The sequence below is a fragment of the Pelobates fuscus genome, chromosome 6, assembly GCF_036172605.1.
Source record: "Pelobates fuscus isolate aPelFus1 chromosome 6, aPelFus1.pri, whole genome shotgun sequence".
NCBI classification, from domain to species: domain Eukaryota; kingdom Metazoa; phylum Chordata; class Amphibia; order Anura; family Pelobatidae; genus Pelobates; species Pelobates fuscus.
Genome location: NC_086322.1, coordinates 160,594,644 through 160,610,242, shown reverse-complemented (window position 1 = coordinate 160,610,242; position 15,599 = coordinate 160,594,644). Strand labels below are relative to the sequence as shown.

General features: G+C 37.3%; 1 protein-coding gene across 1 annotated transcript; it reads left to right on the top strand.

The window, feature by feature from the left end:
• Nucleotides 1–5,969: 5,969 nt before the first annotated feature.
• PCDH18 (protocadherin 18) lies at nt 5,970–14,986 on the top strand. Its single transcript, XM_063458436.1, has 4 exons — nt 5,970–8,946; nt 9,408–9,493; nt 9,598–9,764; nt 12,727–14,986. The coding sequence occupies exons 1-4, from the start codon at nt 6,469–6,471 to the stop codon at nt 13,425–13,427; spliced, it is 3,432 nt and encodes a 1,143-aa protein (XP_063314506.1). The 5' UTR covers nt 5,970–6,468; the 3' UTR covers nt 13,428–14,986.
• The last annotated feature ends 613 nt before the right edge of the window (nt 14,987–15,599 follow it).

Here is a 15,599-nt window from a genome sequence, read left to right as displayed (position 1 = left end):
ATGTATTCCTTTTTTCCTTTTTAGAGGTACACCAAAGCCTGAAGTGATATAATTATTGGCTTGGATTGTCAGAGTTTTCAGCCAGATGGCTGTGGGCACTGACAGTCCCAGTTGCTTGTCTTATCTTCTGCTAGTTTTGCCCATGGGTTTAAAGGAGGGGGGGTAGGAACTAGCACTTTGAAAGAACTGCAAAGTTGTAAAACACTATTATTCATGAGGGTAGAATGTTCATCGGCATGACCCAGTGCTAAATACATTCATTATAGGCATTTCTATTCTGCACAATTTGCCACACGGCGCTGCTTTCTGAAAGAGGGGAACAATGGCAAATAAAATGCTTTAGAATTCTTACAGGGAGGAGGCCACATGCTGGGCTTCTACTCGCCTCTTCAGAGAAAGAAACCTTGCTATAATTTTACTGGAAAAAAAAATCATGCAGAGAAACCTAAGGGAGAAAAATCAAAGAGACATTGACTTTAGGAAAGAAGAAAAATAAATGAGATGAAGAAATGGAGAAACGTAGAGAGTGTAAAAAATGTGTTGCACATATAGTGTAAATATGCATGTGTAGTAAACTTGGAGATCAACTGTAATTTGGCTGAATTTTGTGCTGATCGAGTGATCAGCCAAATTCCTGAACCCTGGAGCGAAATATTATGATTCTGAATTCCACCTGTGGTGCCAAAAAAAAGAAGATTGATGGCGAGAAAAGATGATTGATGACTAGAGGACAATATTTGTGATAATGTACATATATTACATTTGTTGTTGTTGGGTTTTTAAATGTTGTTTTCTGAGTTTCTTTATAGTGCACTTTTTTCTTGAATTGTGTCTTCTAAGGATATTGCAAAGGAGTATGTAAAAGATGAAGACCAATCACTTCTGAGTTTTACATATATATTTATATATACATATATATGGATGTATGAGGTATCTACGTACTGATCGAGGGACCCCTCTTATTGTAAAGCACTGCGGAATAAGCTGGCACTATATAAATACCAATAATAATAATAATGACAAATAGACGGATACATGCACATAGGTATATAGGCATAATGCGTGTGACCTTGCATAGATCATGGTTGAAATTTTGAGGTCTAGTTTCTCATTCACAGCTAAACTTGTGCCTGAATTCATTCTGTATGTATATCTAAAATAGAATTTAGCTTCAGGCTCCATCTTTAGAGTGGGAAGGAGAAGCTGCATCCTGCATGGAGTCTGTACATTCAGGCAAGGTTATGAAGCTAAAGATTCACATAAGAGAAAGAAAAAATATTAGAAAAGAAAGAAACAAGGATACAGACTAAAGGTAATGTGTAGCAATTCCATGCTGGGTTTTATTAAAGTTTGTTGAATGATAGCATTTCTAAGTAAACCTCCTACTGTGTGACTAAGCTATAGAAGGTGAATTTTCATTTGTTGTGATTCTGCTATCTCTTCACTCTGGCACTATCAAGTTTATTAGGGAAAAAAAGCACTTACTGGATAAAAGTTTATTAGGGAAAAAAGCACTTACTAGATAAGCTGACATTACAAAAATATAATATATATGCATGGGTAAATATAGATAGATAGACAGACAGACAGATAGATCCATTGATACTAGCTGTGTAAATGGAAGTGTCTAATGGAAGCTCAGAATGAGAGTGCTTTCTGCCTATGCAGTCAGGTAAATTAACAGGGTAGCTGTCTAGTTAGGTAAAAGGCACTTTTAGCAAACATCATGTCATTTGTCTGCAATTTTGCTTGAATTCATCAAGCACAATTTAACAACATTACTGTCATCTTTCGAATCATATGATGTTCATAATACCACCAGTATACACATTTAGGGCCCCTTAATAAGAGGCTAAATTGGTATAAGTACTGAATTAATTTGTATAGCCCAGAAGATTGTCTGTTGTATTCCCTTGACATGACAAGCTTTTGTTTAGATTGTCAGTGTCTTTATATTTTTTTTGTGGTAACTACAAAGAGCATATCCTACAGTGAGCATGTTCAAAAATGGAGTGACTATATCAAAGGTATTTTGCTCAGTGGAAGCAATATGTCATTGGAATAATACAAATATATTTTCCCAGTAATGGTCACTCTGGTTCACCAGAATGCCTGCAATATTGTCTGGTCCAATCAGCCCAAAATATATACTTATTCCACAACATAAAACTTCCAAAAATAATTTTCTGCTGATGCACAACATACCAATAAAGCAGACTTGTATATTATTAAAATTCATTAATCTATTCAGATTTTCATAATGCAGTGACACATGGCAGGATAGCAAAAAAACACTTAATGTGTTTCACACCATTTACGGTTCTTAATCATAGGTGCATAAGTACCATGCAGGTATGATATACATGAACTGTTTTAATGCTACAATACACTGCATCACTAGACCATGTGTAGCTGTATCAATATTGAATTTTATTGTAGGACAAGCTTGGTTCATTTGTGTTTATTGGTACGATGTCCTATTGAACATTGCTGAGGAAATTGTTGGTTCTTCCCAGCTTGCAGCTTCTCAAGTGCTCAAATGAACTTCTACTCAATGCAAATCTTCCACTGTAAGAAGATCTGTTGAAGACTGTATTTTTCAAATGTAGGCCCCTTTTTATTTTAATCAGGTCTACTCATTGAAAAAAAGTCTTATTTACATGCAATCTGTAGCTCGCTTTGAAAGTGAAGTCATATCACCCCCACACACTGTACAGGTAAGTATTAATCTGATCTTTTATAAACCAAACTCACTCAAAGTAAGACTATCCCTCCAATGTGAAGGCAGAGACACATTGTGGCAACTTCACTCACAACAAGCTATGTCACAATCCACTGAGGGTGTGCCAGTCCTTATATAAGTATCCTGCACCAATCAGAAAGGAGGATCACAAAAGGAAAAAAAAGTATTTCTGGTATAGAGAATGAAACTCTCTGAGAATCAGTCTCACTCACACACAATGTTTTTGGAAGGATATATTAAGTAGGTTTCACTCACTGGAGTAGTTTCACAGAGTACCGTATATACTCGAGTATAAGTCGAGTTTTTCAGCACATTTTTTGTGCTGAAAAACCCCAACTCGACTTATACTCGAGTCAATGTCTGTATTATGGCAATTTATATTGCCATATTACAGACAAGGGGCTGGAAGAGAGCTCTTACTTACCTCTCCTGCAGCTCCTGTCAGCTCCCTTCTCCTCCGCGCTGGTCCGGTCAGCTCCCCTGTCAGCTCCCACTGTAAGTCTCGCGAGAGGGTCATAGCGCGGCCACGAGACTTACACTGGGACTTGCAGAGGGAGCTGACTGGACCGGCGCGGAGGAGAAGGGAGCTGACAGGAGCTGCAGGAGAGGTAAGTAAGAGCTCTCTGCCAGCCCCCTCCACTGAACTGCCAATGCCACTGGACCACCAGGGAGTGAGAGCCCCCCTCCCTGCCATGTATCAAGCAGGGAGGGGGATGAAAAAAAAAAATATATAAATAAAATAATAATATTTTAAAAATAATAATAAAATAAAAAATAAAAATATAACAGAAAAATTATTAAAATAATAATTAAAAAAAAAATAATAATAAAAATGCCCACCCCCCACCAAGGCTATGCAACACATACACAAACACACACTGCATCACACACACTCACAGTGCATTCATACACACACACTGTATTCATACACACACTGCATTCATACACACACACACACACACACACACTGCACTCATATTCACACACTGCACTCATACACACACTGCATTCATACACACACACTGCACTCATACACACACACTGCATTCACACACACACACTGCATTCATACACACACACTGTAAATAAATATTCAATTAATATAATTTTTTTAGGATCTAATTTTATTTAGAAATTACCAGTAGCTGCTGCATTTCCCACCCTAGTCTTATACTCGAGTCAATAAGTCGGGTCGGCTTATACTCGAGTATATACGGTACTGGTCACACTAACTGTACTGGTCTCACTAACAAACATTAAAAATCTGTGTTTGATAAAATTAAGTTAAAAAAAGTCACTGCTACATCGGACAACCTTCTAATGACGGCAACATCATTAGACCAGCACAACAAGATTATGTTGGGTAGAATCTTTAGGCAGTCACTTTGCTGAGAATTATGAGTGTTATAGTCCAAAGCATCTTGTAGGCAGATAACCCAATGTCTCCCAACACTACACACCACATAACTCCTTGTCTCCGTTCCCCCAATGCTTACTCAACAATAAACACCTTAATTCTAATAGGTTACTTCAGCCCTAAATCCCCGTAACCTTACCATCACCTCTTCCTTTTCAACTGTGTCATTTTTCTTTTTGTAGGTTTAATGATCCTGTTGCTGGAAAAACATAGATTTAAGGGTCACTGCATTGAGCCGTGGCATTTAAAAGTGACCTTTCTAAAAAACAAACAAAATAAAAATCAGATAAACAGTTTCACTCACACTGAACCAGTCTAACTAAAAAGAAGTCTCACATACAAGCAATCTCAGGCCCTGGAAGAAAGTCTCACAAGAGACCTGTCTCACTCACTGAAAGAAAATTCTATAGAGAAACAGTCTCACTGGCAGAGTACCAGTCTCTCACTGAATTGAGGTCTCAAATAGAACCAATCTTACAAACTGAAAGGAAATCTCACAGAGAAGCAGTCTCACTTATTGAAAAGAAGTCTCTCAACTCTCATAGAACCAGCCTGGCAAACTGTAAGGAAATCTCACATGGAACAAATCTCACTCACTGAAAGGGAGTCTCTTAGAGAACCTCTCTCTCCCTCATTGAAAGGAGATCTCAAATAGAAGTCTTACATATCAAAAGCACAATTCTCTCATATATATCCTCACAGGAAAGCATCCTCATTTACAAGGAGCCAGTCTCATTCATTGGAAGAAAGTCTCAGAGGGAATCTGTCATATCTCTAATCTCACAGGGGATAAGTCTTTCTGTAAGGAGATCTCATTTATTTGGATGCAATCTAGTTCATCAGTCCTCAGCACCACTCTTTTTGTAAGTTGATTAAAATAATTTATCACAGGGTTTCTCTGAAGCTAATAAATGATTCACTAACCTAATAATAATAATGATCAGTCCAAAACCTTGAAGTGTTCGGTACAGTATCCATGCCTTGTGCTGCTTGCATTCTGAGTTGCTATTGATAAAGTGAGACGCCAAATTGATAAATGATATGTATTGCTCACAATTTATAGATCATGTCAGTGTACAGGTTTGAGAGCTGGCACAGTAAATCAAGTCTGTACGGGTGAAGCACCACATGAGAGGAAGAGAAATGATGGGCAAAATAAATTAAAACCAGAGAAAATAAGATTTGCTTTGCATAGAAGTACAGGGAAAGTCAGCTTATTTATTAAAGTTACCTGACATCAAAACCGAGAAATAAAAGAGAGAGAGAGGGAAATAGATAGAGAGCGTGTGAATGTTAATTTATATCGTTCTAACAGGGGATTTTGCTAAACTCCTGCACGGTGACGAGTGGCGAGACCTTGACATTAGTGCATTGGATGTGTTCCGCACTGCAGAATTGTATGGTATCGCCGACAACAGACCGAAAATGTAGCAGTAAATAAATGAATAACGTAGATAAAGCACAGGGAAACGTGTATCTTATTTTAACTACAAGTGGCTAAGTTTTTAGATTCCCCTACCCCCGGCAATCCGAGTGTTAATAAGCATCATCCCATCAAAGATGTCTCTGTAACGCGTGTAAGTTTTCATAAGACGTGAATTTTTTTCCCTCCCTGTGATGATGGGTTGTAAGAATGCTTGCTAATTGTTTTTTTCTTTCTTTTTTTTTAATACCTTCTGCAATTTGCCCCCTCTTTGTTGTGGCACGCTCGGTAAACTGAATGCAGTAGGAGGAGCCCCCCTTTCTCTCTCCTCTCTCTCTTTCTCCCCCCACTCCCCCTACAGTACATTCTCCCGGTACTTGTGTGACTTCACTGTCCTTTGATTTGGGAAATTTAGCTGATTGGCTGGAGGAGATTCAACACATGCAGAGCAAGAGCTTTGTCTGAGTTGAAGTGAAGTTGTACAGATTTTAGGCTGGAGTCAGCAATCAAGGGTGTTTAGTCTGCAGCAGAGCAGTGAGAGAGAAAGGATCTCAGAGGGGGAAAATACTGCAGATTCAGCAAAACCCTTGCAATCTATGGATACAAAACTGCACGTGAACGAAATCCTGATGTGACTTTCTCTTTCTCCTCACATTGGACTGGGGAGAGCTAATGACATTAGTGGGCTGCTGAATGCTGATCGCTGCTTGCCCTAAAACGCGGTCTGTCTGTATATAGAAAGTTTGGGAGACTTCCTACCATATCGATTGGCCGTATTTACCACGGGAATTTGATTTGATCTTTAATGTCAATCAATGTATTCTGACTTTAAATCGCCAGGAGAAGTTCGAAGGATTGTATTTTAATTATCTTTTTGGGGGAGAGATGGATTGCTGCTTCTCCAGGAGGAATCGGATCAGCAGGGGGATGAACTTGGTTCTACTCTTTACATGGATGATGTGCCTGAACCGGTATGTAACGTGTAAGAATGTAAAGTATAAGATCTACGAGGAGCAGGCGGTTGGGACCGTGATAGCCAGGCTCTCGGAGGATTTAGAAGGCGGTCAATCCAAGGTACCGAACATTCGATTTCGAGCGATGCAGCGTTCCGTGCTCTCAGTCCGGGAGGATAACGGGGAGATAAGCATCGGGACTAAGATTGACCGTGAGCAGCTCTGCCAGAAAAAACTAAACTGCTCCATAGAGTTTGATGTGATCACGCTGCCAACTCAACATCTGCAGCTCTTTCACGTTGTGGTCGAGGTCCTGGACATCAATGACAATGCTCCCCAGTTCTCCAGGGCTTTGATCCCCCTGGAGATTTCGGAGAGCGCAGCAGTCGGGACACGGATCCCACTGGACAGTGCTTACGATCCAGATGTGGGTGAGAACTCTCTCTATACGTATTCTCTTTCAGACAATGATTTCTTTAGGATAGAGGTAAAGACTAGGACAGATGGCGCCAAATATGCAGAACTTATTGTGGACAAGCAGCTGGACAGGGAGTTACAGTCCAGCTATGAGCTTCAGCTCACTGCCTCAGACATGGGCGTACCGCAAAGATTCGGTTCCTCCATCCTCAAAATAAGCATTTCGGACTCCAATGACAACAGCCCTGTGTTCGAACGGCAGTCCTATGTTATCCACTTACCTGAGAATTCTCCTGTAGGGACTTTACTGATAGACCTCAATGCCACTGACCCAGATGAAGGAGATAATGGGAAGGTTGAATATTCTTTTAGTAGTCATATGTCCCCACAAATTACTGACACTTTTAAAATAGACATCGACAAGGGAAAGCTTACTCTAATAAAGCCAGTGGACTATGAAACAACCAAATCTTATGAGATTGATGTGCAGGCCCAGGACTTGGGACCCAATGCTATGCCAGCCCTGTGCAAAATTATTATAAACGTTGTTGATGTTAATGACAACAAACCAGAAATCAATATTAATTTAATGTCTCAAGGGAAGGAGATTGCCTACATATCTGAAGGTGCACCACTGGAAACGTTTGTGGCTTTGGTAAGGGTACTAGACAAAGATTCTGGCCTTAATGGAGAAGTGGTCTGTAAACTTCATGGACATGGTCAGTTTAAGCTTCAAAAGACCTATGAAAACAATTATTTAATTTTAACTAACTCTACCCTTGATAGAGAAAAAAGGTCTGAGTACAGTCTGACTGTTATAGCAGAAGATAAGGGGATCCCAAGTCTTTCCACTGTCAAGCATTTTGCTGTACAAGTGAGTGATGAAAATGACAATTCTCCACGTTTTCAGACTTACAAATATGAAGTGGTCATTGTGGAGAACAATTCTCCAGGTACGCACATTACTTCGGTTAGAGCCACAGATCCTGATCAAGGAGAAAATGGTCAAGTGACATATACTATACTTGAAAGCCTCATACAAGGACATTCTATTACAACGTATGTAACTATAGACCCGTCTAATGGTGCTATATATGCACTTAGGTCCTTTGACCATGAAGAAACTAATCAGATTACCTTTATTGTTCAGGCAAGAGATGGCGGAATGCCTCAACTTGCTACCAATGCTACAGTTATACTCACAGTTATAGATGAAAATGACAATGCTCCTGTCATAGTTACACCCATTTTACACAACAACACAGCTGATGTTTCAATTCCAAGAGATGTCGAAAGTGGTGCCTTAATTACTAAAATAAAAGCTACAGACAAAGATTCTGGGATTAACTCTGAATTGAACTGTTATATTTCAGAGGGAAATAAAGATGATATATTTATTATTGACCACAAATTGTGTGAAATATACATAAACACCAGCATGGAAACCTACACTAAACAAGAATGGAAACTTTTAATTTTAGTTCAGGACAAGGGAAGTCCTCCACGCAGTAGCAAGGCACTCCTTAGGTATTATTTAGAAAGTCTTCATGATGAATCCAGCTCCCAACCTGATGATGTTAAACAAGCCACAGTGGATGTCTCCATGATCATTATCATTTCACTTGGGGCTATCTGCGCAGTGCTTTTGGTTATTATGGTTATTTTTGCTACAAGATGTAATCGAGAAAAAAAGGACAATCGATCTTATAACTGCAGGGTTGCCGAGTCAACTTATCAGAATCACCCCAAAAGGCCTTCAAGACAGATTCATAAAGGGGATATTACTTTAGTGCCTACCCTAAATGGTACTCTGCCTATCAGGTCCCATCACATGTCATCCCCTTCGCCCTCTCCAACTTTAGAAAGGGGACAGATGAGTAGCAGACAAAGTCAACACAGTCGCCAATCTCTGAACAGTCTGATGACAATCTCTTCCAATCATGTACCAGATAACTTCTCTTTGGAACTTTCCAATGCTACTCCGGCAGTGGAGGTAAATATCACTCACTTTTCCATGGCTATAAACTGTGACAAACAGCAATTTGGATTTAAAATGAACTGACAGGAACATGACTGGCATAGTTTAATTAGCGGTAAATAATGTAGATTATCTTTCTAATGTTATTCACCAAGTTATTTTCTTTTCAAATATATTTTATTAATCTATTTTAAAATAAATTTGTAAATAAGAACAAGGGAAAAGGGGGGAAGAATTCTTAGTAGTATAATGTAAATATATTATAAAGGGTTTCCAATACCTAGTAGAATGCAGTTGTTTTCCATACTGCATTGGAAGGCAAACCATCTGACTGAGGCCTAAAAGCATTGTCTATTTGCTAACAGTTCGTAAGAAATAGATTAGATTGATAGAGAGAACTAACAAAGAGAGCAAGATTATTGATGTAAGAATATCATTAAATGCATTTATAATTTATTGTATTTTTTTATTGACAGGTATCTCAGCTACTCTCAATGCTTCATCAGGGCCAATACCAGCCCAGACCAAGCTTTCGAGGGAACAAATATTCCCGGAGCTACAGGTGACATATTTAATTGACATTTCCATCTTAGTGATTATGCAGCAAATAGTTTGCTGTTTTAGATAAAAATAATTGTTTGAGCACTTTTTTGTTTTGTTTTGCAGATACGCCCTTCAGGATATGGATAAATTTAGTCTGAAAGATAGTGGTCGTGGAGATAGTGAAGCTGGAGACAGTGATTATGATCTAGGGAGAGATTCACCCATTGACAGATTTCTGGGAGAAGGATTCAGTGAACTTTTCCTTACAGATGGGCATAGAATTCCCCCAGGTAAGATCCAATGCATGTAAACACACACTGTGTCACAGTTGACCATACCATTTTTTCCACAGACACAATAGAGTTACTGCACACAATAGCCCAGTGATACACACACTGCATAGTACAGAAACATATACGTAAATACACACATAACAGCAAAGATACCCAACATACCACAATCACACACAGCATAGTACAGTGTCAAGAAACTCACACCTACCACTATAGTATAGTTAGAGATAAAAGCATAGTAACACTCATACACCCACACACATGCCTACATAAAAGTAAGAACAGGTGGGGCCTTGGGGCAATACAGACACAAGAGCATCTTCTAATGTATTAACATACATTTACATAGCAACATAAAATTTATATATATTTATTATAATGTTATTCTGTGTTCACATGTGCCCATTGTCAACCCTTTATAAACAGGCTGCTTCCTATCTGTCAGTTTACAGCACAGATACAGATACACAAACAGATATAAGCAGCAGAGCAAAGAGGGATGAACCAACTCAATTATTGTCTCCAAAGCAAAGGCGTTTAAGCTAAGAAGTAGATTTAATCCTCATGCGAATTCTGTTTTAAAAGGTTAAGTAATGGGAGTTAACGCTAGCATAGTGAAAATTAGTATATGCCAAAAAGCACAGATGACTTTAACCCTTTGGGTGCCAGAAGGTTGAATTATGAATTATGAATGTTTACTTCTCTAGCACTTAGGAGATAAAGCTATTCTCCTGAATTCCTTTTACATGTTATCGAAGTACTATAATCAAACATTTCTCCTTCCTTAAATTAGATATTGTTAGTTTTTTTTCATTCTGCTACATCCCAACTTGTTTACCAGGACCATATGTAAATCGTGTAGAGGGCATATGAGTCATGTAACCATGCAATATTAACATGATGATCGCTAGTATACATTATAATACCATTCCAGATGACAGTGATGTTTTATGTATTACAATTGTTTTTATGTCTGAAATATGTATTTCTGTAATTTTCCTTAGTGTTTTTTTTAGTATCACTAAAAAACCTTTATTTGTACAATAGGAAGATTTAAATACCTTTATTTATGTTTTTTCGCCATTTGGTTTTGAAAGGGTTAAACATGTCAGTATCAGAAAAGGCATTATCACATGATTATTTTTTATTTTTGGCCATGGCTGGTGATACAGCATTTGACTGTATGAACAATAAATACTTGTTTACAAATGATAAAAAAGAATAGACTGTTAGATTGTTTATACAATCATATGATTTTAGACTATTCGTAAAAAAAAGGGTTATATAGTATTTAACTGAGCAGTGAGCAAGATATCCATTCTCTCCTTCCAAGGTCATTATAAGAACAGACACGATTCATAGTTTGCCTCTTCTGTGTTATTAAATCCTACAAAAAGGTTTACATGGATACTGTGTTATAAAGATGACAGCAGGTTTTTCTGTGGCACCAGGCAAGTTAGGTGTCAGAGAGGGGTGTTTACTAATCTATTTAAGAATGTCAGCAAAGTGCAAAGGGTTCTTTGAAAACAATGAATTGGGGACCCTCCCCCACAGATAGTGACAGCATTCCCTCTATGCACCCCCAGCTCCTGCTGTCCTTAGTTGTAAGGCTCCTGCAGATGGAACCCATGTTCCATAAGGTCTCATGCAGTATTCCAGCCAGGCCATCTGTCCCATTGTATTGTCTTCTTTTTGCCTTTTATCCTCTCCAAAGCACTGCTTCAGTAAATCGACCATGGTGTTTGTTAGTTTCAACAAAATACACCTGGGTTTTATGTTTTTTTTAATGTTTAGTTTTTTTCCTTCTTTTGAAAATATAGCAATGTCAACAACACACACACACACACACAACACACATACATCATGATTAAGATTTAAACATTTGTATTAGCACTCTTGATGATAAATGGATAGTTGCACATGCACACAGAAACCAGAACTAAATGAGTTAACTTGTCACTTACAATACACAGCAGGGTGATCTAGAGCATGGTAAGACTAGAAGATTTTAGTGTTTACCACCATTAGTTGTGTCTGAATTTGTGTTAAAAATAACTTTAACTCTTTGGCGTGTATTCAATAAACTGTCTGTTGCGGTAAGCTGAGAACCATCTTGCAATACTTAAGCAAAACATTTTTGTCTTGGAAAAAAAATCTCTATTTTGGCAAAGAGAAGATTTTTTGAAACACTACCATCTTGGCCAAACCGAGTTCCTAAGCCTTCAGAATTTATTGTATAGTTCATAACTTCAGTTTGGATTCTCTTGTGTGTTTCAGAACATTAAGCCACAAAGGATATGCATTTGTGATGCATTTGTACAAAAATGTATCCTATGAAATATGAGTATGCAACATATTTTGGAGGATAATATATTGAAATAAAGCAGACATTTTCTGGATTTATTTACCCGTCTATAATTTGTTTACACTTGACAAGGTACACTGCATAGTTTAGTCCTAAATAGACAATTTTTCTATTTCAGCTATTTTGATCTCAAAATCATAGCTCCTTTGCAATTTCTGAACAATTCTCAAGTTCATGAAATAGATCTTACTGTTTTTTCAGAAGTGAAATTTGAAGAACTGTTCCACATGTGGCAGTGTCCCTGGCAACCTATTTATATATTTCTTATGTTTCTCAGGAAGAATAGTGGTTAGTGTTCCACATAACAGTGACGGTAAACCTGTGGAATGCCAGCTGCTAAGGATTACTGCATCGTGTTGCTCAGTTTGCTCAGTCTACTATATAACTGCATGAGCATCATGGGAGACATTCACAATAATTATAAGTGTTTATTTTGTATGTGTGTGTATGTAAATATATATATATATATATATATATATATATATATATAGTGATTAATAATAGGTCATGTGATACCATGACCTATTATTAATTGTCATGTTGATTAGACCGTCCAGTTGATTTGTGGTTACATTTCTTGTATTTTTTTCACAGTTATGAGATTCTGCACAGATGAATGCCGGGTTCTGGGACATTCAGATCAGTGTTGGATGCCTCCTCTACCTTCTCCATCAGCTGACTACAGAAATAATATGTTTGTTCCTGGAGAAGACCACCAGTCTCACCAACAACAACCACAAAACCACCAGCAACAGCAGACTCAACTTCAAGTCCAGCAACAGACTCCTCTACTAGAAGATGACATGAATACTATTGACCAGAATGAGAAGAAAAAGAGCTTTTCAACTTTTGGCAAAGAATCTCAAGATGAGGAATCCGCTGAAACCTGCACTTCATCTCTTCTTACTGAAATGAATAATGTTTTCCAACGTCTGCTACCTCCATCTATAGATAACTATACTGAGTGCAATGATATGGATCGTTCAAACTCATTAGAACGAAGGAAAGGACAAGTTGCATCAAAAACTGCAAGTTACCCACAAGGAGTAGCAGCATGGGCAGCAAGCTCTCATTTTCAAAACCCTAATAATGTTGGAACACCTTTAGGGAACCACTCCAGTGCACAGCCATCATCCAAGTGGTTGCCTGCAATGGAAGAAATCCCAGAGAACTATGAGGAGGATGATTTTGACAATGTCCTCAATCACTTAAATGATGGAAAACATGAACTAATGGATGCAAGTGAACTAGTTGCTGAGATAAACAAACTTCTTCAAGATGTAAGGCAGAACTAGGACAATACATTTTTTCCATATTTAATGGAAATCTAGAACAAACAAAAATTATCTTTTTTTTTGCGAGTTACATTTATCAAAAAACAAAAAACAAACAAAATAAAAAAACAGTGTCTGTGTATGTCAAATACTAACTTTTTGAGTGCCAGATGGCACAATCACTGCACATTGGGCCACACGTGTAAAGATCTCTTCTGAAGTAAAGTTAATGAATAGTAGTGAAGTCATCAGTAGGGATATTAGCTTCAGAACTGCAATATATGTGACCCTCATTGTGTTTCCTCCCCTGTCTGGCACCTAAAAAGTTATGCATTTTCACAAAACCAAGTGTGACTATTGGTATCTGTATTTTAAAAATACATTTGTATCTTATATTTATGTGTAATTTAAGAAAATAAATAAATTCTATTTTTGTATTTTGTATGGCATGTTTTAATACATGTGTATATGTTGGGCTGTTTAGTGTAAGTATAATTACACCAGTGAGCGCTAATAGTAGAATAATAGAAATATTCCTGTGCAATTCTTATTCTATCTTTATAATTAGTGGGGATTAAAATTTTGAATGAAAGTGGAGTAAGTAGTACAGTATAACAAGGTTGATTAGCTTTATTAAAATGTTTACGTTTTATTATCACTGCGTAAGCATTCATGTTTCTCTACACTGCTGCAAAGTTCTAAAAAAAAATAACAATTTTAAATATATTGGCACAATTTGGAATAATGGGGAAGGGACTATTACACATTTTGTGGTAAGATTGCACATATATATTCAATGGCATAAGATATCACTCCCACCAATTACCTCTCCAAAGAGAGGCTATTTTTTCTTTTATTGATGACTATTTTCCCTAAAATGTGCAAGCCGAATAGAAAATCACTACAAATCGTTAGTGAATGGACCCTTGTGTATATACATGTTATAATTTTCTATAAAAAAAAAAAAGATGGCTGCTCCCAATAATTTTTTTTTTTTTTTTTTGTAAAAATGTTATATATGCAAACAATACAATGTTGTTTTGTGAAGATATTTACAAGTAAAATATGCAAGATAAAAATAAATATTTATTATGTTTATATTTTAAACTCTCACGTGTAGATATGATTACCAATTTAAATTTTTAGCCTAAATAAACCCTTGTGTCATAATTATTTTTTTCTCTATTTCCTGTGATTAATTTACATCTTACAGTTTATTCATATTTTGTGATATTTCTGGCATAATTATAATATTTAGTCACCATTTCCATAATTACAGCCTTATAACAATGAAATATTTTTTTCCATTTTTAATTATTTAGGTCTCTTGCTTTTTGCACTTTTAATACTTTGGACTGGATTACTTGACCTGTGATACTATTAGCACTGGTTTTCATTTTATACTTTTCTCTAATATGGGGATACATAGAGAATACGGTTATATATTTATCGCAGGCAAAATAATACAGCCTACTACTTTTAATATCTACAGTTAATTTATTGTATATTATCATTGCCAGTCCAAAACACAAACATTTTATTGTTCAGTTTTTACATTTGTATTTCACTTTTTTATTGCTTCAATGCCTTGTTGTGTATTTCTGCTTTTAATTTCAGTGTTTTATAAATAAATAATAATGACAATATTAATAAATGTATCCTGCACCCTGCATACAGAATGTTGAAATAGCAAAAAATCATGGCATATATGTTTACCAATAACCTTATAGACTTATGTCTAGTAGTAATTTTGATCTATTTCTTTCTTTCAAATGTGACAGAACAAATTATATATAGACAGAGACTGACAGACACATATGCAGGGCCGGCACGTCGATTGGTCCCGGTGGGAACATGGCTCCAGGCGGCACTTTCACAGGGGCGGCATTTTACCGCCCCTATACCTTTAAGAAATCAGCTGAAAGGTGCCCGGGCCGCCTATGCATATATCTATAGCTATTACCGCTATAGATGTATGCTGTTCCGGGCCCCTTACAGCCTTGGATAGTGAAGAGGGGGCCCATATCTGTAATCTCCACTCCACCGGACCACCAGGGGGTTAAGTATTTTCCCTCCCTACCCACAGGTAAGAGATAGGGAGGGAAGAATAAACATGAAAAAAACTGCTCACTCCCCCCCCATTAAAACACATACTACATGCACACTATACATACAGTACATGCACACTACACA

What these genes read in the sequence shown, in the direction of transcription:
- PCDH18 (XM_063458436.1), top strand. Translation starts at nt 6,469, where the DNA reads ATGGATTGCTGCTTCTCCAGGAGGAATCGGATCAGCAGGGGGATGAAC. An exon ending in ATGCTACTCCGGCAGTGGAG is followed by an intron (nt 8,947 to 9,407) that starts GTAAATATCACT and finishes TTTTATTGACAG; the next exon opens with GTATCTCAGCTACTCTCAAT. An exon ending in AAATATTCCCGGAGCTACAG is followed by an intron (nt 9,494 to 9,597) that starts GTGACATATTTA and finishes TTTGTTTTGCAG; the next exon opens with ATACGCCCTTCAGGATATGG.